Raw genomic sequence first — 25,745 nt, 5'->3', positions numbered from 1 at the left:
CCATTCTGGAACTGATGGGTTAGGGTTGATTTTCTGTCTCCTCCTTGTGTTTGTGTCTATATACAGCCCTCCTTCATCCGTCTGTCATCTCAGAACTGAAGAAGTTTGCAGAGTCAGACGTGACCCTTCTCTCGGTCTGTGTGTTGCCCTGCTGGAGAGTGTCGGGACCCGAGTGTGTGTTCATGCAGTGGCTGCTGGTTTGATGCACGATGCCTCCAGCACAGCGTCAGCCGGCAGGAAGAGGGCGGAACAGGACACATCTTCATCTGCTGCTCGTCTTCCTCAGTGTGCTACAGACACAAGGATACATCCAGATCCCTCTGGATTGTAAGTACCTTCCCATCTGGACTTTAAACCTTACAAAGGCTCTTACAAAATGTGCGGTTACTTTGTCGAACTTTTAGCAGTTATTCCTCTAATAGAGATAAGGGTGCAGCTTCACACTTCTTGATACTAAATTATGTATTTGGTGGTATCTTGTTAAATACTTTTTTATCAAACTTATATTTTGCAACGATTTGGTCAATAAACCTAATTTACTAACCGTGTCAAAAAGTATCATTCACTAACCGTGCATATGAACAAATTTGTGTGTGAAATCTGCATATGAACATTATAAGCCTGGGACACACCAAGCCGACTCGAACTAGCGGTGACAAAAACCAGCTGCGTCTGGACCACAAAGCTGTGCTTAAACACAAAGCACAGACTAAAGCCGACTGCAAACTAGCATGTGCACTCTTGCTAGTTTGCGTGTAGGAAATAACTGTATATCAGCAGGTCTCAATAGTCTATATTCATCGAGATGTATGCAGATATACAATAACTAAACAAAGCAGCGCTTGCTTACCATTTTGAATATCAGTTATGTTGATAACTTACTTCATTCTAAGCTCATGTTGTTATGAAAATATTCACGTTTTGGAAAGCTCAGGTAGGATAACATAACATTAGATTAGCCTTCTGTCAGTGCCGTCTTGACTTACTTGCTCTTTTTCATCACTTTCTTTTTCATTATATTGCACTGACTAGTTCGCTAAACTGAACATCCAATCAGAGTTCCCACTCTCACCAACGGCCCCCGATGCCGATTCATAATGATGAATAGGGCAAACTGCCACCAATGTGAGCCAAACGAGAGCCAACGTGTGGAACACACCGCAAAAACTAGTCCGACGGATGCTCGCCGTTGGCTGATGGCTGACCATCGGCTTGGTGTGTCCCGACCTTAAACGAAATCATGATTCATCAAGAACTTTCATACTAAAATGTATTGTAAAATTACGACAAAATGTAGGAAGGACTGAAACCACACAAGTAAAGCTGCAGCTGGTGCCGGTTCGGAGCCGGTGCCTACTCGCGAACCAGTTCTTTGTGTTTCGACAGCCAAAGAACGGTTCTCGGCCAGGAAAATTGGTTCCAAAGCGGCACCAACTCTTTGCTGGACTAGAACCGTTCTTTTACCATGTCATGCTTACGTCGGGTTATTGTCGAACTTCTTCTCAAACGTAACCTCCATCTATAGTAATCCAGACGAGCAGCACAAATGTGTTCTAAACGTCTTCTTCTGACCCCAATATAGGATCGCAAAGCCAGGAGAAACATTTGCAGAAAGACGATGTAGTCCAACATTGTAATTGTTATGCTTGAAGTTGGGAAAGCTAAGACATATGGCAACGTACACAGTGACGTAATGACGTCGTTCGCTCGGCTCTCTAGTCAGTGGAAAAACAAACAGGTTCTGAGAAGGTTCGCAAGTTGATCCAGTTATTTTTTGGTGGAAAAGGGGTAACATATGCAAAAACACACTCTGGGTGGCCTTATAGATGTGTAAAATTGTAACGTGCAAGTTTTACTAACTTGCATCCAGACATTTTTAAGAATGTAACTGTCAAGAGCTGACAGTTTGGGGGTGACATATAAAGTGAAATGCAAGGCAGAACTCAAGAGCTGGAGTTGGGATCATCTATGAACCAATTCAAAATAAGAGCTTAGCAGACATTTTAAAAAGTTCAAAACAATCTAAAAGAGGGGGCATCTAAATCCACCAAGTCTGCTTGGAAAAGAAAGGTATTTATCTTTTTTCACCATTTCAAGGAAATTACATATTACTCAACCTACACTAGAGGTCAGTCTCGAGAGTCTGATATCTCTTTAAACTATTTAGCAGAGGGGCAATTTCTGCCAATTGTGTCTTTGTGGGTTTTGCAACTTTAAGAGGGCCTGTTGCAAAGTGCTCAGGCCGCTGAGGGCAGGCCCTTCCAGGGAGAAATGTATCACAACCAATTATATGGTGCACGTTTCTCCTTGATGCCCTCAGGGGACCGTTCTGACAACCCTGCCACCCGTGGTGCTTCGGGGTGCAGAGGTTTCCAGTGAGTTCAGGTCTTAGTGTAAGCCCAGGGACGTTGTGGCACTGGGAGGCTCGTATCCTCTGAGAAGGTTACTAGAGGAGCCAGTTTGGTTGTTCCCTGCCAGTTATCGGTTTCAGGGCGCTGAGTTGTCTACTCACAATACTGGTTCCCTTAGAAGACCATCTTGCAACGTAGAAACTGTTGGCAAATGTGTCAGTGGGTCCTGCAGATTGTAGAGAGAGGCTACGGAATTCAGTAACATTTCTCGTCTACCTTGATTTAACAGGGTCCTTCCCACAGGGGTCGGCCCTGAGTAGGCTCTGGGAATGGAACAAGAGAGAGTGTTACTTGCAGATGCCTTCATACCCTTTCATCCTCATCTCTCGCTCGAAGCCTGCAAAGGAGAAAACGAATCTGAGGACCGTTATTCTTTCTAAGAAGGCTTTGAGAGCAGAGCCCTCAGGGAATCGATATGTCAACTCTGCCGCCAACGGCGCTTCAGGGCACATCGGTTTCCAGTGAACGTAAATGTCAGTGTCCGCCGGATTAAGGGTTCACCTTACCCAAGGAGGCCTGTAGAAAAAAATTGTTTGGTTGCTCCCTGCTGTTCCCTCACTTCAGGGCACTGAACCCAGTATTCAGAATACACTCGAAGGGGGTTGCGCCCAATTATAGATTTACTTCAGCTGAATCATTCTCCGAGGAGATTCAAAATGTTGACGATCCCTTTTATCATGAGTCAAATCAAATCCAAGGATTGGTTTGTCACAATCGATTTAAATGACACATACTTTTTTATCTCCATCCTTCTCAACATAGGAAAATCTTGAGATTTGCTTTCGGCGCGAAGCGTTTGAGTATCGGGTTTTTCTGTTTGGCCTAGCATTATCCCCTTGCACTTTTACAAAGTGCATGGATGCAGCTCTGGCTCTTCTCAGACTCCAGGGCATCCGTGTACTCCATTACATTGAGGACTGGCTGATATTATCTCAGTCTCAGGAAAGGGTGGTTCGGCATCGAGATGTTGTTCTCGACCGCATAAAGTGCTTGGGTTCTAGACTCAACTCCAGGAAGAGTATGCTTTCACCATTTCGTAGAACAACCTTTCTAGTTAAGAAACTTCAATGCGGGTACAGCTGTCTCCTGCTCGTATCGAGTCTATCCTGGCAGCAGTTACCAGGTTTGTGCTAGGCCAAGCCATCATTGTAATACCTTTTGGCCTGCTGTACATAATATCCCTGCAGTGGTGGCTCAGGACCAGGGGTTCTGTATGATCAAGGTTACGCGCAGATGTCTTCGTACCCTTGTCATATGGTCGAAACAGTGGTTCCTGTCCCAGGGGAGTAGACATCCTGTTGAGGCAGGGGCTGAGGCCCAGGGAATGGTCACTCCATCACAAGATGGTGGAGTTAATTTAGAGGAGTTGCAAGAGACGACCCACTGCCCGCTCTGGTTCTCCCTCACACATCCAACTCCTCTGAGACTGGATGCCATGTGGATCCCACGCACCATTGAGCGGTTTCCTTCGTGGTGCCTTTCATCCTCATGTTTCGGCAGACCAGGAGAAGCCACGTTTACTTACCGTTAATGTTAACTTCGCACACAATGTTAAGGTTTTTCAGCCTGGACGTGTGGGATCTCAGGTGCTTTCGTCCTGAGTTAACAGTCCTAACAGTCCTGCCTAAACAGTCTCACACCGGGGCAGGCACTTGTCAGTGGGTATTTCATTCCCCATAGGACCATCATTGGACCCAAGTTCCCTCGAAAGTTTACAAAATAAGGAAATACGAACATGTAAATCTAAAATCGCAAGCACAAAAAGGCAGGCAGATATTAAAAAAAAAGATAAAACCACAAAGGGTGAAAGCACAAACTAAATCCAAAAGGAAAATCCACAAACAATGACACAAGCATTCTTCCTCGGCAGCGAGATTACAACATACAAACGTCAAATGAAGAAACAGTGACACTTGACAACTAATACAAAGACACAGGTGCAACAGATGACCTCATTATGGCAGAAAACTAATGAAATACAGGTGTCAAAACATTAAACAACAATGCCAGAAACAGCTTTTCTTGAAAGCAAGCTACCAAAACAACTAGTTTTGTACTCCCTCCTCTTTATTATGTATAATTGAAATGTTTCCACCAATTATGTTGAGCTGCCAAAAAGTCGCAACAAATCATGAGAAAAATTTGTCCAGTTAATTCCATGGTTTGTCTTATGTTATGCTGAACTCATTCTGTCTAAAGAGATCGAAAATGCCTGATCCCTTATGTCTTAAATGTGTGTAAGCTGAATGGAGTAGCCTCAGACACATGGACTGAATCATTTGAGCTTTTGAGTTTACATGAATCTTTTTCTCTGTAGGATGCTGTCTCACATCGATAGAAATGCCTCACAATCTGAGTGTTCGTGCATGACTCTCTCTAACCCTGTTCTTGCTCTCTCTCTCTCTCTCTCTCTCTGCAACCCCTGCTTCCTTCTGCGGCTCTTTTAGACACATATAGCAACCGTAAGTACATCGACTTCCTCTGTATGCATACTCCTTTATTTCTGACTCTGTGTCTCTGTGTATAAGTGTCTCCTACTGCTGAGTCTTTACATTATAACTTCTACAAAATTATTTTTCCTGTGCTATGAGACAATGTTATTTTGTGTAATCAAACTGACGAACAAGTGATCACCATTTTTTTATTCAAAAGTTTTTAGGTGTTATAGAAACAATGGACACAATGAGAAAATACCAGTTGTACAATATTTCAGGAGTATTTATTGTCAGAAGTAGCAGTTGCTCTCACACCCATCTGGTGTGAACTAAAACTTTACTCAAAACATTGATATGCTTTCTGTAATAACAATGATTCTCCCCAGTCAAAGAAGCTCCAACGATCACGACTCAGCCCAAGTCTCACACCGCTTTCTCTTTGGATGACGTCAATCTGGCCTGTGAGGCGACTGGAAACCCGACGCCCAGGTGAGCGTAAACTCTTTCTCATCAGATCATTCAGATCATCAAATCATTAGCAGAACTGAAATACTGTGGATTAGCAAGACACCGCTTTAAAATCTCTGCAAATACTGCTTTTGAATTGATGAAATTTATCAGATCAGAATATCATAAGTAAAGTGATTGATCTTCACTTTGAACCATTATTTGGGGATTTGTGTCCCTTTCTAACGTCTCTCTAGTCATAATCTTTCTGTCATCAATGTATGCCCAGTTGTGGTTAGCTTTGGTAATAGTTGTGTATGAGTAATCCTTGGTGTGAAATGATGGATCTCAAAATCATACAGTCCCTGATGGACAGGTGGAGTGACAGCAGCTTATCCTAAACCTGACACCAACTAATTATGAATCAAGCATAAGTAAACTTTTGAACGAGGTCATATGTGTAAATTCAGCTAGTATTTTGACATGTGACTATATGGAAACATCTATTATAGCTTATTCAGGGCAGTAGATTTTGCATGTAAACTTTTGACCAGCACTGTATATATTCCTTTGTTTTTTATCTCTCCATCTTGCTGTAGTTTTAAGATGGTCTTTCTGTTCTTGTCTCCCATTGACAGTTTCCGTTGGGTCAAAGATGGAAAGCAGTTTGGGAAGGTTCTGCTGGGGTCTGGAAGCCTGAAAGCGGGTCCAGATGAGGAGCTGAAGTCGTATCAGGGCTCGTACCGCTGCTATGTGGCGAACGAGCTGGGAACGGCCGTCTCAAACCTGGTGCACCTGATCACAGAGCGTGAGTCTGTCCTCGAGCACTGGCTCACCGGCTCAGTGTTTGGAATAACTTAGTGCTCTTAATATTTGTTACTGTCTCTGCTGTATGCTTTACTGTGCATTATATGCGACATTTCTGTATGCATAGGCTACCTGGTGACCTACCCTCATTTCCCATGTGTCAAATGTGCAGCACGCTGATTTCAGTCACTGATCTGGGTGTTTTAAAAGCATAAACCTAAAATTACATACACAAAAGCAAGCACAACAAACTATATAACACTATAATATAACAACAAACATAATATACATATTAAGACTCAACATGTAGACAAGTCAACATAGCTCAGAATGGATTGGCATGTGTGCGATCCACTGATTCAAACCTACTGTGTGTGTGGACAAATACAATGTCCGAACAAACAATCCCTGCTTGAGTGTTGAATGAACTGTGGCGATCACTGTTCTGTCAGGACCACTATCGTCAAAGATGATTGACAGTAAGCATACAGTTTGGATAGGCATTGGTATGGTTCTGTTCTGGGCAAGAACTCCCTGCCCATCCATGCAGCCTAGCATGGATAAGAGATAACTCCCTTAGGGTAAACAGAACAGAACCAACAGAAATGCATTGCAAATATCATTAATGTTCAATAATTTTATGTCAACATAATTGGAGATGAGTCTGATTCAAAGAGGAATATCAGAAGGCTAAGTCCTGACTGTGGACGAGAGGAGGAGCTGGGGATAGAGGAGGGTAATTAGCTCCTGATCAACATGATAAAGCTGCTGAATAATACCACATGGACCTTATATAGGGATGCTGTGATAGGCGTCAACTTCCTATAGGTAGATGTGGATCAGCTGAGAGTCAGCGAGCTTGACTGATGTGAGCTGCCAGAACTAACACTACACTTGATATCTATATAAATGGCTGGATTGCTCATGACGTCATAAAACATGAAGCCACCGTGCCGTCATATTGGTATTCCCACACATTCTATTGAATTATTAGGAAATCATCTGCATTTAATGAGAAAACATTACCTCACGAGTCAACGTTTTTATATCTTAAGTCTCCCAGTACATTCTTACAACGCAAACGTCCTAAACATTTAAATAGTTATTTGTTTAAAGTCGGGATTTTCCGGGAACTTATCAAAAGTTACATTCATCTTCATTATGGAACCGAATATCAGATCAGCTAACGAACGAGACACCTCAGAGTTTATATTACAAATGTCAATGATTATTCTGAAATCTAAATACAGATTTATGCTTTGTAACCCACAGAGCAACATTGTGATGGCCCACATCTGGCCCACATCTGGCACATGTGGAAAGATGATCCGGCCCTCATGCAGTGTGGAATGTTGGCCCTTGGGCGGCTCACTCCTGTTTGCCAGATCTGGGCCACAAGCAGGCCATAGCAATGCCATATGTCAGCCAAGAGCAAAGAAATAATAATAATGAATGTTTCTTGAGCATCAAATCATCATATTAGAATGATTTCTGAAGGATCATGTGACACTGAAGACTGGAGTAATGATGCTGAAAATCAGCTTTGATCACAGGAATAAATTAAATTTTAAAATATATAAAAATAGAAAACAGTCATTTTACATTGTCATAATATTTCACAATATTACTGTTTTTTATTTATTGTTTTTTATCAAATAAATGCAGCCTTGGTGAGCAGAAGAGACTTCTTTTAAAAACATAACACATCTTACCGATCTAAAACTTTTGACCAGTAGTGTATATGAGCAAGAGACAATGTTAAGGCCAAATCACACCGACAGATGCTGATCAACGCCAACAGTCATCATATTATAGTACGTCACTTTCCCAGGCATAAACACAGATTTAACATGGTCAATGGAAAACGAGAGTTGTCCAACACCGACAGGAGTAACACACTGATCTGACCTGTCAAGTGTCCATCTGTGAAGTGTGAGTTGGCCTGGGCGACTATGAGGTCATACCTCTATCTTTGTGATGACATTAACATGACAGGACCTTTCGGATCAATAGTGAGTTGAATACTGAACACTGAATATTGTATACATAGACACATTAAAGTGCTATTTCTATTTCACAGCCATTCCAACCCTGGCCAGAGAGAAGAAGCAGGAACGAAGACTGTTTGAGGAGGGAGAAAGCACAGTCCTCCACTGTAACCCTCCCAGGAGCTCCGACGCTCCCATTATACACTGGATGGACAAGCGTAAATTTCCTAACGAGTCTAACTCTGCTTAACTAAATTACCCTGCATGACAATTTAATTCATTGAACTGGATCCCATTCCTTTCTTTCTTTTCGTCAGAATTCCACCACATTCCTCTGAGTGAGCGGATGACCATAAGTCTGGACGGAAACCTGTACTTTGCCAACTTACTAATCAATGACAGTAGAGAAGACTTCATCTGCAATGCCTACTACACCAATGCCAGCGTCATCCTGCCTAAAGACCCCATCGCCATCACCGTCACAGCCTGTGTGTGAACCTTCTTCTGCCAGTGATTAGTACACATTACATATTTTATTTCTATAACAGAACCCAGGGATGCTTTACAAAGCAGAACAAAAAGAAGGGAACTGAAGCATGCCCAAAGAGCAAAAAAAAAGCATTGAAAAAGATATACATATAGATAATGCCAGTGATAAATTGGGGCAAAATGTTATATATATATATATATATATATATATATATATATATATATATATATCGTAATCAAATGGTAGACCAATAGGTGGCGCTGTCAAAAATGGCATTGTCAGCGTATGATTATAAGAGTATTTATACATTATAAGGTATCATTCAGGTACAACCTCTCGTAAATTTGTCGATGCATTACATGAGAACGACTTGATATCTTTTGCCCAGTATGGTCTGAAAATGATTTGAGCCAAATGTTGTGAAGATCTGATGAAGACTGTTGGAGGAGTTCAGAAAAGTACTTCCTCAAATGCAATTCACTGCAGACAGTCAATATGGCAGACCAGAAATGGCATCATTGTTCTCAGTGTAACACAAAGACATCTAAAAACACCAGACAAACAAATCAGCTGCTGACCCCTAATTTCTCAGGTCTCTTCAGGACACAGGGCTGGACGGAACTAAATCTGGCCCATACGTTGATTGTCATTGATTTAAGACAATGGAGTTGGGGAGAGGATTGGGGCCGTGAAAGGTGCATTGTGTAATATTTAGGAGGATCTGTTGACAGAAATGAAATATCACATACATAACTACATTTTCAGTGATGTATAAAGACCTTACTTAATGAACCGTTATGTTTTTATTACCTTAGAATGAGGCATTTCTCTCTACACACACCGCGGGTCATTGAAATAGACATTTTGCGCCGACATGTTTCTACGGTGGCCCTAAACGGACAAACGCGATTCGTCACTGTGTTGTTTTGCGTGCAAAGAAGCTCGCTAAAGTCAGCGAATAAAACACTGACACAACGATGAACAAGTAACAATAATAACAAGCTGTGCTGCCGTTCTGGATCACAGGTGAAGAAAGTTCAACACTCTTCAAAAATAAAAACAAACAAATTGTGATGTTTAAAATAATGTTTGCTCATTTGTATGGTTGAATTGGATCATTAAAGGTCAGCAGCAAAGACATTGGTTGATAAAGTGAGATTAAATACATAAAGTATATTTGTGTATTTAACATATTTAATTGCTACAGGTTTGTGTAATATTCAGAGTTTGCGTTTCACAGTTTTTATTCATTTTAAGGAATACTTGATCTGTTGTTGTGCAAGTGAGATGAGTAAATGCTCACATTTAGTCTAGACCTACAATAAGCATCTTGTTCACACAGAACGCACTCAATCACGAGTCCATCGCATGAGGACAGGGGAGCTGTTAGTCTATACATGGGGAAACTTGAGTTACTTATTTGAAAACATAGCTCAGATATTTTACGTTGTAAATTTACAAGTACAATCTCTAGTTTGACGAAGCCCAGACCTGATCTTCAGAACTGGAACTGGAAGGCTGACTATGCTCTTGAATCTTCACACATGTTTAAATAAGTGTGGCAAAAACAGACAATAAGACATGAAATGTGTTGACGTTTCCCTTCCTTTTTGGCAAAAGGGAACGCAAGAGAGCCTTTTGAAATGACTAAAACGTAGTTGTGGGATTGAATGGTGTTCTCCTGTTTTCACAGCAAATTCAGTGGCGAAGAGCCGGCGGCCCCAGCTGGTCCAGCCCGCAGGATCCCACAGCTCTCATCTGGTGCTCAGGGGCCAAACGCTGACTCTGGAGTGCATCCCTGAGGGCCTGTGAGTGTTCAGACCATCTCTTATCATGTCTGCTGGGTTTAAACAAACCACCACCACTGCACACACTGTTTAATTAAAATCTGCTTTACAATCTGCTGTACTGCACTTCTGATTATTAATACACTCACATTAATATAGGAATTCTGACTTTTCTTGAGGCTAATTATTACAATGTTAGCTTTAACAAATAATATAACATATTTTAATGTTATGTATATGAACATGTTTACAGTAGTTTACACATTTAATGTATTTAGACACTTTAAATGTCTGAGTAAAAAAGTATTCACATTTGTTTTTCACATTCAAAAATCAAAGCTTTTTTTTTAAGAAAATATGTACAGAGTGCAGTATACCATGTGCCATGACATTCTTGGATGATTATTTTTAAGACTGAGACAGCATTTGTACAAACAGACACATGACTGAACCTATACTAAAACAGACCCATTAACATAGACAGGTAACTGAATGTATAAAGATATATTTTATATGTATAGTGCTATCCCGCATAGCAACATTGTGATGTCCCAGATCCGGCCCACATCTGGCACATGTGGAAAGATGATCTGGCCCACATCTGGCACACGTGAAAAGATGATCTGGCCCACATCTGGCACACGTGGAAAGATGATCTGGCCCACATCTGGCACACGTGAAAAGATGATCTGGCCCACATCTGGCACACGTGGAAAGATGATCTGGCCCACATCTGGCACATGTGGAAAGATGATCTGGCCCACATCTGGCACATGTGGAAAGATGATCCGGCCCACATCTGGCACATGTGGAAAGATGATCCGGCCCACATCTGGCACACGTGGAAAGATGATCTGGCCCACATCTGGCACACGTGGAAAGATGATCTGGCCCACATCTGGCACATGTGGAAAGATGATCTGGCCCACATCTGGCACATGTGGAAAGATGATCTGGCCCACATCTGGCACACGTGGAAAGATGATCTGGCCCACATCTGGCACATGTGGAAAGATGATCTGGCCCACATCTGGCACATGTGGAAAGATGATCTGGCCCACATCTGGCACATGTGGAAAGATGATCTGGTCCACATGCAGTACCCTTGGGCGGCTCACTCCTGTTTGATAGATCTGGGCCACAAGCAGGACATAGCAATGCCACATGTCAGCCAAGAGCAAAGAAATAAACCACAACTGGACCTTGGGAAAGCTTTTATTCCTTCCAGTTGGGGAGGGCATTACTAATTCCCACCTTCCTACTCTAGTGGTGTGATTGGGTTGTAGCATTCCAAGTGTCCACCCATCACATCCCACCTTTCCATCCTGTTGAGCTTGTTGCGTTGTCCCATAATGCACAGTTAAATGAAAGTCTTTAGAACCTTGGAAATGCTTTATTTCTCTTCGAAACCTTTCTTCGTCGCAGGCTAATCTAATCACCAGTTGCTCATGGATCACCTCAACCCTCCATTCCTGAGATCAAGGTGTGAACGACTATGGACTGCCAGGGGCCACCAAACCAGTTCTGGATAGAACACAGAAGAAACAAGAAAGGCCCCACTATCTTTATACACATTGGCTTAAAATGTGGTTGATGTCATATTGGTTGATGTCGTCACCTCTGGCAGTCCTGATTTCCATAGTCCTTTAGTTGTCTTGGAGGGTCCAATCACATCCTTCTGTCTTCTTAATCACAGTGGGACAAAGTGGGGGTGGGGAAGTGGGGACCTCTGGTGCCATCATGTCTGCTGTTCACTACACATGTGCTTATCCGTGTCTGAATTTGCTCACTCCTTTTTGTTCACTCTGTCAAGTGGACTAAAGTGAACTAATGTAGGGAAGGGTGAATGAGGGTATGGGCTGTGACTTGGAACAAAGCCTCTGAGTTGTCAACTTTGAGTGCTGTTGATTCATTGTTTTCCACAGTATATTACTGTTTTAATGGAAAGTGTTGTTACTGTCAGAATTTGGCCATTTTTTTACAGCAAGATTTAACAGTGTTGACTAGTTATTAATCGTTCTTGTGAATTATTATTAGAAGAATAGAAGTAGATTATTAGTATTAATGGAGCTTGCAGATCTCAATTCTTCTGACCTTTCCTACCATTGGAAAGGGATCAGTAGGCTCATATCTCTCAGAATATAGGACCATTTAACTTGAACTAGCAAGAAGGGTTTCAGGATCACTTTGGTAACTTACAACTATTGCTTCCTCTGATTAAGACCGACTCCAGAAGTGCAGTGGGAATGGATGGACAGTCCTTTCTCTCCCAGTCGCGTGCGGAAGCTGCACCATGGCCGCTGGCTTCAGATTGAGAGCGTGTTGGAGACGGATGATGGCGAGTACGTCTGCATTGCCACAAACAGCCAGGGCTCCGTCAGGCATCACTACGCCGTCACAGTCGAGGGTAAGACACACACTGTCCTTTATACACATGTGATATCTACTTACTATAGTAATAAAAGTACATTACCTAGCTCTATAACCATAACCCTATCCACCTTATGTTTAATACTATATTCTTATCATATTATTTAAATTGAATACACTGGCTTGTAGACGCATAGATTTGCCTTTTACTGCACTTTATTTTTCTAGTTCTTTACCTATAATGGGGGCTAATGAATATGAAGTCTTGCACTTTCACACTTTCACATGAAATCGCTTACTTTCACACTGAAAGAAGAGGTGGATAGTAAGTTCATGTTGTTAATTAATATGACCAAATATTAATTTGTGTAACAATGACAACTTAAAATAAGTAAACTAGGGGCTGAACGACTTTTATGTGATTAAAGTCGAGTCGACGTCGACTAGTCGCTGATGATGTCATTAATGAACAAATAAGTCTGAACCTCGAGCTGAGACTGAACACGGGTTGCCTTGTGCACAGCTATGGCATATGACACAGCGCTACCCACAAGGCTATTGCTCCTACGTAACAGCTTATTTTTATCAGTTATTTTGTCTTTGGGTCGTTATATTTCTCACAGATTTCTGCTCGTTCTAAATCAGATAAAGATAAAGTAGCACAGTAAAGATTACATCTATATGAATCCATTAGTGTGAGAGAGAGCGATTGCGTGTGAATGAATTCTGCCTGGCAGCATCTCTTTACTAATAGAGAAGCTGTGCGTTTAGTTACTAAAAAGTATATGCTAGAACTTTTCAGTCAAGTCAAGTCACCTTAATTTATATAGCCCTTTTTACAGTACCGATTGTTTCAAAGCAGCTGTACAGTGATAACAGGAAAATAATGCAACAAATTTTGTTTCGGCTGTGCAGCAGATCTAGTAGAAAATAGCGTCATAGTCCAGATAACATTTGGTCCCACTCTACAGAGTTAGAAATAACACTGAAGCAGTGGTAAAGTTAATGAGATAATTAAGAGATGAATTAAGGGATGATTGAGCATTAGTGATAAACACCTGCTGTTAACAAGCAGAATCACTGAAGAAAAGAGAAACACAAAAACTACAAATTACTTTTAGGGGCTGTTTACACAACACCGTTTTCAAAAAAACTAAAACGTTTTATGCGTTTTGGCCGTTCATTTACACGTCAACTTAATTTCTGCCATATGTCTATGAACAGAGGTTTAGATGTCAATGATTTTTAAATATATGGTCACCTTTATGGTGTTCCGGCTGTTCAGTGGTACAGCGGTTCTGACGTAAGGTCTCCGTTCCCTCCTTCTGGGAACGAGGGTTACATACATAACCGAGACGTTCCCTTTCAGTCAGTCACGTTCTACGTTACATCAGAACGACTGAGGAATGGGGTACTATCCAAAACGCCACAATGGGTGTCTTCCAGTGCCCTGCGCAAGCCACAGCTCCCTGTCGTGAGCCTAGGCTTAACGCAAGAGTTACCAAGGTACACTGGGTAGCAAATTCCCATCAGGAAAATGCAAGTACGCTGCCTACCCATAGGGAGGACTTAAAATACACACATGAACCGCCTAGGCTGAATACACATGGAAGATCCCTGAGGTAACCCAGCCAGAATTGCTGAATTTCATGCTGTAGAATCACAGAGCTATTATAATCAATACATATAAAATAAAAGAGACACAAAATTACAGAATAGACACAGGATGAGATCAGTGAATCAAACAAGTCCAGAATGATTATGGCAAAAGGTCAAGGGTCAAGTTAATTATAAAGTTAAGGGTCAAGAGTCCGACAAAAGCAAACACTGATCACCATAATGGCGACAACAAACTTGATTATTTTGAATAAAATATCAAAACCTCAGTGTGGCTGTAATTCAGTTGTAGTTCTTGTGTTTCTGCTAATCTATTCTCCTTTTTCGGTTCTTGTTTCTTGTCATTCAGTGATTCTGCTTGTCAGGTGTTCACCAGTGTCTGAATTCACTTGTTTGTTTTCATTCACTTAGTCAAGTTGACTATATTAGTGAACTAATGTAGAGAATAGTGAATTAGGGTATAGGGTGTGATTGGGAACACAGCCTCTGAGTGCCGACTTTGAGCGCTGTTAATTCAGAGTATATTCGTGTAGGCTACTTTCTTGGAAACAAATATTACCCACAATGCATTGTTTTCTACAGTATATTATTGTTTTAATGGAAAATGGTATGTTATTGTCAGAATTTGGCCACTTTTTACAGCAAGGTTTTACAGCCTTTACAGCACCAAAAAAATTAATGAAAAGAACAGAACAGAATGAAGTCTTACTTGTTTTAAAACCCTACACTGACTAAGAAAATCAAGGAGATCACTGACACCCTGGCTTTGAAAGTATTACAGTTTGATTTTGATTGTTTGCAGCTGCTCCTTATTGGACCAAGTGGCCAGAGGACCAGCTGTACGCCCCAGGAGAGACTGTGAAACTGCAGTGTCTGGCTGATGGGATACCAACCCCAAACGTAACATGGAGTATCAATGGAGTTCCTATCACAGGTACACAAGGGGCCACAGCTCCATTTCATCCCTTCATCTACACTGTTAGACCTTACCAGGCGTTTTTTACAGTAAAATACTGGCAACACTTGCAGAAACCGACTGCCTTAAATTGAACAACTGTCGTTTAAATGTATTAACTAAAATGTATAAGGCACTAATAATGTGAGCAAAGTATTACTGTACATTTATTTAGTTTGAGACCACTAATAAAATATTGTAAATAAAGACATTTGCACTGGACCAGCAACTACACAGTCACGCCTGGTAAATAAAGTAACATGCAGCGTATCATCAATGTTTATAGATCTTCTGCTGGACTGAAGCACAGGCTCTACTCTTCAGCACAATGGTGACCCAAAAAAAGAGAACATTTTACAGTAAACTACTGGCAAAAGTATTGCCAGTACTGTAACAAATTGCTGTAAAAATTCTGGTTGCCAGTTAGCCTGTAAATTTACACGAGTACTGTAAATCATAAACTACAATTATACTGTAAAATGATACAGCACACATGTAAAAGCAGCAAAACAAGAGCAGCTGTGAATTTACAGTTCTTTAATGTAATCTTTACAGTATGTTACTGTTATTAATAATGCACTGAGATAACTCATTTCATTTGAGGAAATTGATTGGTCATTTGCCATTAAATATTTATACTGTGAGCTTATTTCATTTGAGTCCACTAAGAAAAAGACTTAAATGAGTTAACTAGAAACATCAATTTAACTAAATCCTACTAGTTAACAACAGCACACATGAATGATTTGAACAACTTAACAAAAAGATCATCAAAGCACCAGCAACTACACAGTCCAACTAAGTAAAATTCTGTGATTTACTTTATGTGATTTTATGTGTTTTTGCACATAATGATGTTGTGAAGATATGTTAGTGTTTAATGATCTGTAGGGATTTAAAGCGTTTTTCTGTTGAGTTGTGTGGAGAGTAGAGTCTGTGCTTCAGTCCAGGGTGAGCAGAGAAACACTGATGTTATGCTGTGTGTTGCTTTATTTAAAGGCAGTGACTGTGTATTTGCTGATGTCCTGTTGACTTTTTTTTTTTTTTTTGTCTCATGTATGTGTGCTGTTGTTAACTAACAATTATCTGCAAGAGGATTGAGTAAAATTGATGTTTTGTTAACTCATTTAAATTAATTTTATTTTTTAGAAACATTCTTTTTTTTTGTGGACTCAAATGAAGTGAGTTTTACAGGTTTTAATTCATGCTGTAAAGGTTACAGTAAAGATCTTTAACCCTCTGGGGTCTGAGTGGTTTTTGGGGTCCTTGAGATGTTCTGACATGCCCTGACATTTGTGCTTTTTTCAGTTGCTTATAAACATATTAATGGCAAAGGTATAATTACACTCTATTTAGCACAAACAGGGCTACCATAATATGTGAGCAACATGCATGTACATGTTTGTATTTTTGAGAGAATAATGTTTATGCATGGTTATTGAAAAAACAAAAAACTAAAGTTTCTGAAATAAGGCCACAAAACACATACTAAATATGTGTCAATAAGACTTTTGACTAATGGATGTCGTTGCCTAGAGTTTTTTCTTCAAAATGATGTGAAAATCACTCTGCCTTATCATTCACATAACACAATACATTGATTTAAATCTTGTAAAACACTTTTTGTTTGTAAAGGCAATATGCGCAAGGGGCGTCAACCATTCAACAGCATCATGCATATGTAGTGGTTCACACCTGTGGAGACAATGGGGCCCGCATACTTAATGAGCCATTCATTCAGGTGTGTCACCTATAGCCACAAGAAAGAATGCAAGAGCAATATATATATATAAATATATATATATATATATATATATATATATATATATATATATATAATGAGCTTAATGAGTAGAATATATATATATTCTACCAAATTGGTTCACAGTTGGAAGCATCTCAATTTTTTTTTATTCTGCTTGCAAATTGGCCTATAATATCCGAGGAAAACATGTCTAGTAATTGTGCAGTTAATTCTCATACTGTATTTTCAGTTTTGGAATATGTATCCTCTCCCCAAATTTGTCACTAATAAAACAATTAAAAATTATTTAAAGAAAATGCTTATATTTACCTTTTAATAGTTTGTTTACATCTACCTTGTAAATATATATTTTTATTAAAAAGGTTACAATTACAACAACAATTCAAGTGTAATCTTTCTTTGTAAAAACTAAAGTATACATTTTATCATACATATTTCAAAGTTAAGGATTCATTACTTCGAATATAGCCTACATTGACGAAACATACTATATTTAACATATTAGCAAAAATTGGCAAACAAAAGCTTATTTGAGGTGGCAGATATTTTACAGTAAAAATGTATAATCTATCCAAAACTAATCAACGAAATGTTGTCTTTCATATGTCTGTAACATAGGTCTTTCGTTTTTATTATAAGAAATATAAATGTTAATTTGCAGTTTAATACGTTGCTTATACAAATACATTTTATTTCAACATATTTCAGTCGAGTTTTACTCAATACAGTTTGCTAAAAACGAAACATTCATTCACACACAGAAACGCCTGACTGTAACGTTGTTTTTATGAAATATTAGGGTATATAAATGTTAATTTGCAGTTTAATACGTTGCTTATACAAATAGCCTACATTTTATTTCAACAAAAATTTCAACAGTATAGCAATACAGTTTGCTAAAACATCATAATTCATTCACACTCAGAAATGCGATTTAAATTTAAACTGTCTTTTTGCGAGTTGTGGTAAACAGCGCATCTCTGCCGTTCATTCATTCACACAGAAACGCGATTTACTTGAGAATGAAAAAAAACTTACTACAGTATTCCATCCGTTGCTCCTCGAAATACCAGCACTTCTGAGGTACGTTTTCCATTATTATTATTCCTCACAGCGCTGCGAGACAGTGTAAACAAGTACAATGATCTGATTAAACTTGTGTTTTCTCGAGCTGATATGGGGGCGTTCACAGGGTTGCGTGGATCGTCTCAGTCATTTGAGTTTGAATAGCGCGCGCTCTCCGTGGGCGGGGTCACATTAAAAATAATTAGATGAGATGAGAACGACTGACATCTCACTCTTTTCTTACAGATTACATGAACTGAGAATATTTGTTTTTTATATAAATTACTTCATTTAAAAGAAGAGAATTCAAGCTTCATGCCTGTGTGTCTGTGTGCCTGTTTGACTGAGTATTCGCTGAGTTATTGTTCATTTTCGGACGCGTTTCAGAATGGACTACACTGACAGAGAGAAGGCAGAACTCGCTTCGTGTTTATTTTTCTTTATTTGGCAAAAAGCAAAACACTTTGTTTTTATTGTGAGTATACACAAAAATAATACACATTTAACAGAATCGATTGATGTATGAAACGTGTTTGTAATATCAAAGTCAACAGAGCAAAATGAATCTCTTTTGAACTGATAAATAAAAAAGCGAGCTGGTATCGCCGGCGATACCGCCGACCCCAGGGGGTTAAATTCACAGCCGCTCTTGTTTTGCTGCTCTTACAGGTGTGCTGTATAATTTTACAGTTTCATTGTAGTTGATGATTTACGGTAATCTTGTAAATTTACAGGCTTACTGGCAACCAAAATTGGCAGTAAGTTGCTGTAAATTTTACAGTAATTTTTTTACAGTGCTGTTTTATAACTTACAGTTTATTACTGTTAAAATACATTCATTGTTTTACCCTTTCAACCCCACAGGAAAATCCACATTACAAAGAGTAAAAGTAACATTGATGCAGTGAGATAATTGGTTATTAGTGATGAACACCTGCTGTTAACAAGCTGATTCACTGAAGGAAAGAGGAACACTAGAAACACAAGAACTACAACTGACTTCCAGCCATTACTAAATATGCATTTAGTATATATGCAGCCCTTCTACTTGTCTATGTAGACCACACACCTTCAGGACCTCAGATCAGCTCTTTGTCTGTTATGGATCCCTGCAGAAGGGAAAGGCTGTCTTTAAGCAGAGGCAATATTTTCAGACACTGTTTCTCCTTGCAGACCTAAAGGCTTCTGTGGTTCTCTGTGTGTTGTAGGGACGGATGTGGACCTCAGACGGCGTGTGAGTTCTGGGACTCTGATCCTGACCAACGTTCAGTACAGCGATACAGCAGTCTATCAGTGCATGGCCACCAACAAACACGGCAGTATCCTGGTCAACACGCATGTCCATGTTGCTGGTGAGTGTTATTAGTGTAAACTTTGATCAAATGCAGTTTGATTATTAGTGCATGTTCACACAACGCGGTAGAAGGGATGGGAATGATGTCACTCCAGAAAGGGTTCAAACGATGTGCTTAAAAAGGAGTGGAACATCTTTTTGGACCTCTTTCATGCCAGCATAACAACATACTGATTGTTCCTCGAGAGATATTTCTATAACGGCTGTACCTTGTGTCGGTCAGAGCTGCCTCCTCAGATCCTGACGGCGGACGGGATCGTGTCCAGTGCCTCAGAAGGGCAAACCATCCTGCTGGAGTGCCGAACCTTCGGTTCCCCGCTACCCAAAGTGGACTGGTGAGCATGTGTTATATATTTTCCCAACACACTTAGCAATGATGCATATAATCTTCTATGTAGTTTTCAATTAACTCTTGTTAACACCGCCTGTGTTTTAAAAAAAAAAGTTGCCAGCCACCGCCAGCGTTTTTGATAATTTTCACAAACATTTCATGGCGCTCAGAATATTTGTTTGTTTGACTATCTGAAGATGCAATACATCAAAAGAAAGAACAGACTCTGCTTTTAAACAAACAAACAAAAAATCTGTTTTATTCTCGCTTCATGCATTCTTTATTAATATCAACACTTGAATGTGGGTAAGTTTCATATAAAAACTACATTTTGAACAAAAAGCTGAGAAACTCAAGTTTTTGTCAAAAACTACATCCAGAAGGGATTCAGACCGATGATCAAAACATAGATGGAGTAAACTGAGTCCATCAACACCCCTACTGCTTGCACAGTCCTATAGCTCGTCCTGGGTCGACATTTCATTCAATAACATTAGGCAGTTTTGATTAATGAGATCACTTGTTTCTGCATCTTCTTCTCCTTGTTTTGATCAGGAGATTCAGAGCTCTTTCAGAAGGTGTGTAATAGCGCCCCCTACCGTATAACAGTGAAAACACGGAAAGCCGTAAAATTCCGTCAATGGCGGGGAAAGAGTTCAATGAATTATGATTCTAAATCCATGCTGAGCAGAACTCTACAGCAAGAGTTTTACAATATTAATTATATAATGATTACTTTTATATTTGTATCATTAAATATCACTTTAAAGATGTTTGAATCTTCAGAAGCTTATAACCTATATTTGAGAAAGATGAATGCACTAATAAAAAAACAGTATGAATGAGGGTTTGAGGATTGTCTACCAGATGCTCAGATGTGATGTTATCTTGTGTGTTTAATCCAGTGCGACTTCATGTTTGCAGGGAGATTGTAGACACTGGTCCAGCTCATGCTAATCCTAAAATGTCTCAGATGACCGATGGAAGTCTTCAGATCAGTAACGTGAGCAGAGAGGACAGCAACAGTTACGAATGCTCAGTGAGACACAGCAACAGGAGCATCAGGGCTGAGCTGAAAGTCTTGAGTAAGTGTCCATATACATCAGAAAATCATCATCACAAGTAGCATAGATCTAAACTGAACAATGTGCTTTCTTAATACACCTTACCTTAATATCTGTTACACTGAAAATACTTTTTAAACATGTAATAATGTAATCCAACTGTTGATGAACAGCTTTCTTTTCTTTGAGCTTTTGAGGTTTGCATCAACGAAGCCACGCTGGCCCTAGTTTATTGTTAGCCAAATAACTGTTTTTTGACAGTGTTTACCCACATAGCAACATTGTGACGTCCCAGATCCGGCCCACATCTGGCACATGTGGGAAGATGATCTGGCCCACATCTGCCAGATGTGGGCCGGATCATCTTTCCACATGTGCCAGATGTGGGCCGGATCAAGTGGGCCGGATCATCTTTCCACATGTGCCAGATGTGGGCCGGATCATCTTTCCACATGTGCCAGATGTGGGCCGGATCTGGGACGTCACAATGTTGCTATGTGGGTTGGCTACTGTTGTAGATGAAGCCTTTTTCTAAATTACTGGCAATAGTTTGTGCATTCATTTAGAGTCGGTTAATGTTAAAGTAATAGGTTACGGCTACAAAAGCAAATAACGATAGATTTGAAATGCATGGAGATGGTTCCACAGGGAGGGAAGTAGTCCTTAAGAAACCTGCTGCTAATTCACATTCACAAACATACATTTCTCACCACATGATCCATTCCTGACCCACATCTCTTATATGGAATTGTGTCACATTATGGAAGTAAAATGAGTCATGAATGTCTTTTCATGTCTCCAGACAGAACTAAGATTGTAGACCCTCCCCAGGATCTCCATGTTGTACGTGGAAATGATGCTGTTTTACAGTGCAAATATACAGTGGACCACGAGTTAAAAGATCCCACAGTTCAGTGGAAGAAGGACGGACGCAAGATCGATACATCTGATAACAAGTAAACACAAGATTTGAGCTTATTTGTGTCTAAAATCTACCAACCTCCTCAATTGATAGTGCACATTTTCTGTTGATTCTGTTCTTTTCTTCTTCGTTTTGAGTAAAATATTGTGTTAAAGACATTTACCGGTAAATGTTGTCATTATTATTTGCATTCATTTAACGGCACAATATGTATGATTTTTGAATGAAAATACCATTTATAGACAAAAAACTAACTGTTATATAGCTCAACACTGTTAATCTTATTATTTGAATTGCTTATTTTCTTGATTCTCCGCGAGTACCATGTTTTTACCATGCCTTAGAGAAAAACACTATTTTGTCTAGTGGCTAACATCACATAATCAGATCCAGCTTTATTTTTAGTAACAGTAATGCAGCATTCTCCCCAACATACAATTTGTTTTAAAATGAATTCCATGCCATTTAGCAACACAAGCCATCCAGGATTTATTAATATGATATTGTGATATCGATCTCGCTCACTGCAGTGTGCAACAAGTGTCTCTCAGCAGCCGCCACGCGAACACACAGAGTAACATTATAACATCATTTTCAACAGACACATGTAATGATAAAACAGTGCTGCGTTACTCCACATACTCTTGACCGTAAGAAGCGGAAGCGGCGACATGATAAAGATCCGCTGCTCTTGAGAACTCTCTCCAGCGGCCTCGTCCCACTCCACCGCACTCGGCCCGGCTCTGCTTCATACTACAGTAATGTTAATAATCTCTGCATGAATATTATTTCTGCCCAAGTTCCGTCATATTCTTTTCCACCGGCTGTGAGATGAAGACAACAACTCCCATGATTCCATGCTCAATCTCAGCGTCATCAAGCTACGCCTTTGTTTTGAATAGGCGACCTCTAGCGGCGATAAACTACATATTGTGCCTGTAATTGTACTGTATCTATTGTCTTGCCATTTTATCGCCCATTGTCCACTAAGTGATCAGAACAATCCCATGAATATCTAAACGTTGCATACAGCAATAACTTCAATGGAGTGTTGGTAAAAACAGATTGTCATATGTGAAGTTCACAATGTAATTTCGGGAGGAGTTAATCTTCAGTTAACTGCCGGATCATTCAAGCAGATGCTCACTCACCTATACCAATATATACCAATTATACCCTACCAATATAATTTAGGCATCTCGCTATCATTCTCCTCATCCAAGCATTAGCAGTCCCTCTGGGGGTGTATCTGAGCTCGAGATGAAGCTGCTTCCACTGCCGACAGCAAGCCTAATATGCTTAACCTTATTAGCTTAAAGATTATATGGGCAAAGGAACTCGTGAAGTTGTATGCATTGCATTGTATGGATGAATTCCATATTTTGCTTGCTTTGCTGGTGTTTAATGTTTGTGTTTCCCCCATGGTTGCAGGTACACTGGATACCTGGATGGCTCTCTGAAGGTGACCGATGTTCAGATGAATGACTCAGGAATCTACAGCTGTGAGATCAGCACTAAACTCGACTCCGACAGCGCCACGGGCTCCATCACCGTACAGGGTGAGTCTGTCTCCTCCAGTTAGACATGCGCTTTTACATGTCATTGCTTCTGAAGCACATTCATGTGTTTGACGCTCCTCAGATAAACCTGCTTCTCCTCACTCGCTGGAGTTATCTGAAGAGATGGACCGTAGTGTCACCCTCTCCTGGATGCCAGGCGCTGACAACAACAGTCCCGTATCTGGTAATTATTATAAAATCATTGACTATTTTCATAATAGCCCACCATTGACCCCTTCCTATGTTTTATTGTATTTATTTAATCTTGACAAACTATAAATCATTAGAAAGGTCAATAACACTTTATTTTGACGGTTCACTTAAAGACAATCCTACTGGCTATAAGTAACTATATTGCAAATACATGTCAACTTACTCTACTAACCTGAACCTGAACAGTACAGTCTACTAATACTCTAATATCATCACCATCACCATAGAAATAAAGTGTAACTGAAAGTTCTAAGGCTTGAGGTTATTTTATTTATCTCTGTCTTATTGTAAAAATGTTACAGTGACAGTCATTTCTTAATGTTTGTAGGAAGATATGGCTTTAATATGAAATCTGAACCTCTTATACATCCACTGAGAAAAAAAACTCCTGTGCACTTCTCATCAGAGACTTTTACTGAACTATAGTTAAAGTCAAGAGTGTTAAAGTGTTCAAATGTGAGTGTTAAATGAACACGGAAGCAGTGGTAAAGTTAATGAGATAATTAAGTGATTAATTGAGTGATGATTGACCATTATTGAAGACACCTGATGTTAACAAGCAGAATCACTGAAGGGAGAACATCACAAATGTAAGTCACCGTTATGGTGATCAGTGTTTGCTCTAGTTGGGCTCTTGACCCTTAAACTATTAACTTTATATATATATATTTAAAAAAAAAAAAAAAAAAATTATTGCTGCTGTAACTGAGTTATGACTGCCAAATGAACAAAGAGAAAAGATGATCAGGTGATGTTGGTGATGTTTTGACATAATCATAGTTTGACCTGAACTCATTTAGAGAGTCAGGTTTGCCTTGTTGATTACAGCAGCCTGTGATTCTATAGCATATGATTTTCTGCATTTTCATTATAATTAAAAATATTTCTTAAGTTGTTCTGATCGAAAGAATTTGAAAAAGTATTTATCTTATGAACACAGACATCAAGAATCAGCCTGTGAATCTCAACAATGGTGACAATAATAAAGCATGTTGCAGTGCATTCTGGGTGCCACCAATCAAAACTCATTCATGGCTCCCATCATGCATTGCGTTATGAATAAATTATAATCTGATTTGTCTTAGTAATTTCCTTTTCCTAACTGAGTATTCTTTTTGTCAACATTGTTAAGATTCATACACTGATTCTTGATGTCTGTGTGTGTTTTTTATCAGAACTACTTTTAAGAAATTCTTTGGATAATTCTGGATCTTATGCTGTAGAATCACTGTGATGATGTAATCAACAATCTAAATCTAAATCAGAGATACGGCTCTACATGAGTTTAGTGTTTCAGGTCAAATAATGATTACGTCAAAACCAACACCACCTGATCACCTTTTCTCTTTGTTCATCTGGCAGTCATAACTCAGTTACAGCAGCCAAACAACATCTAAAGTTAGTAGTTTTATGGGTCAAGAGCCCTACTTAGAGCAAACACCGATCACCATAATGGTGACTTAAAATAGTGCTTTCTCCTTCAGTGATTCTGCTTGTTAACATCAGGTGTCTTCAATAATGCTTAATCATCACTCAATTAATCATTTAATTATCTCATTAACTTTAACACTGCTTCAGTGTTCATTTCACACTCTTGAGTGTGGAGTCAAATAAACACTGTCACAATTTTACACTGGTTTTTGCTGTGTACGTCCCTCTGGGCTTTAGTCCAAAAGTGTGCTCATTTGGAGAATATCTCGTGGATTCTCATTTTTTCTATTTTGAGCATTAAGGGCTCAAACACTCCACATGCTCTAGAAAAAAAGTTTTTCTCAAGAATGCTTTTGGATCCATTCTGTCTTATTCAGGAACAAAACATCTAGACTCTAGACGGCAGACACTCATTGTTCGATTTGTGAATTTAGTAAAAGATCTGATTCAAATCATGTTTTGTTCATGATTCAGCTACATTATGATTATGTGGCCTTCCGTCTCTGTTGTCCACCAGAGTATGTTCTAGAGATGAAAGAGGAGCAGGATCCAGTCGGATTCTGGGAGTTTAAGACCGTTCCTCACGACATCAAACACCTGGAGGTCAATCTGCAGCCGCACAGCACATACCTCTTCCGGGTCAGCGCTGTCAATGCCATAGGACGCAGCGAGCCCAGTCCTCCCTCAGACTCGTACAGCACTCCAGCTGCCAGTAAGATCCTCTGAGCTCTGGA

At 39.7% G+C, this 25,745-nt stretch overlaps 1 protein-coding gene across 2 annotated transcripts in view; it reads left to right on the top strand.

Annotated features, from left to right (window-relative positions):
* Nucleotides 1-25,745, top strand: part of l1camb (L1 cell adhesion molecule, paralog b) — a 75,887-nt gene that overhangs the window by 11,662 nt on the left and 38,480 nt on the right. Inside the window, exons 2-17 of one of the 2 annotated variants that reach the window (XM_082144796.1) lie at nucleotides 67-327; nucleotides 4,859-4,873; nucleotides 5,233-5,335; nucleotides 5,932-6,101; nucleotides 8,181-8,306; nucleotides 8,406-8,576; nucleotides 10,272-10,386; nucleotides 12,588-12,772; nucleotides 15,155-15,286; nucleotides 19,346-19,489; nucleotides 19,715-19,826; nucleotides 20,747-20,907; nucleotides 21,689-21,842; nucleotides 23,240-23,367; nucleotides 23,450-23,551; nucleotides 25,529-25,723. In XM_082144796.1, the coding sequence (XP_082000922.1) occupies nucleotides 210-327; nucleotides 4,859-4,873; nucleotides 5,233-5,335; nucleotides 5,932-6,101; nucleotides 8,181-8,306; nucleotides 8,406-8,576; nucleotides 10,272-10,386; nucleotides 12,588-12,772; nucleotides 15,155-15,286; nucleotides 19,346-19,489; nucleotides 19,715-19,826; nucleotides 20,747-20,907; nucleotides 21,689-21,842; nucleotides 23,240-23,367; nucleotides 23,450-23,551; nucleotides 25,529-25,723 (2,131 nt within the window). In that variant the 5' untranslated portion in view covers nucleotides 67-209. The remainder of the gene's footprint in view (nucleotides 1-66; nucleotides 328-4,858; nucleotides 4,874-5,232; nucleotides 5,336-5,931; nucleotides 6,102-8,180; nucleotides 8,307-8,405; nucleotides 8,577-10,271; nucleotides 10,387-12,587; nucleotides 12,773-15,154; nucleotides 15,287-19,345; nucleotides 19,490-19,714; nucleotides 19,827-20,746; nucleotides 20,908-21,688; nucleotides 21,843-23,239; nucleotides 23,368-23,449; nucleotides 23,552-25,528; nucleotides 25,724-25,745) is intronic. The other variant, XM_082144797.1, reaches the window with a different exon arrangement.

The sequence above is a fragment of the Leuciscus leuciscus genome, assembly GCF_965113295.1.
Source record: "Leuciscus leuciscus genome assembly, chromosome: 18".
Lineage (NCBI taxonomy): Eukaryota > Metazoa > Chordata > Actinopteri > Cypriniformes > Leuciscidae > Leuciscus > Leuciscus leuciscus.
The sequence above is the reverse complement of the archived record's forward strand: the minus strand, read 5'-3'. Positions and strand labels throughout refer to the sequence as shown.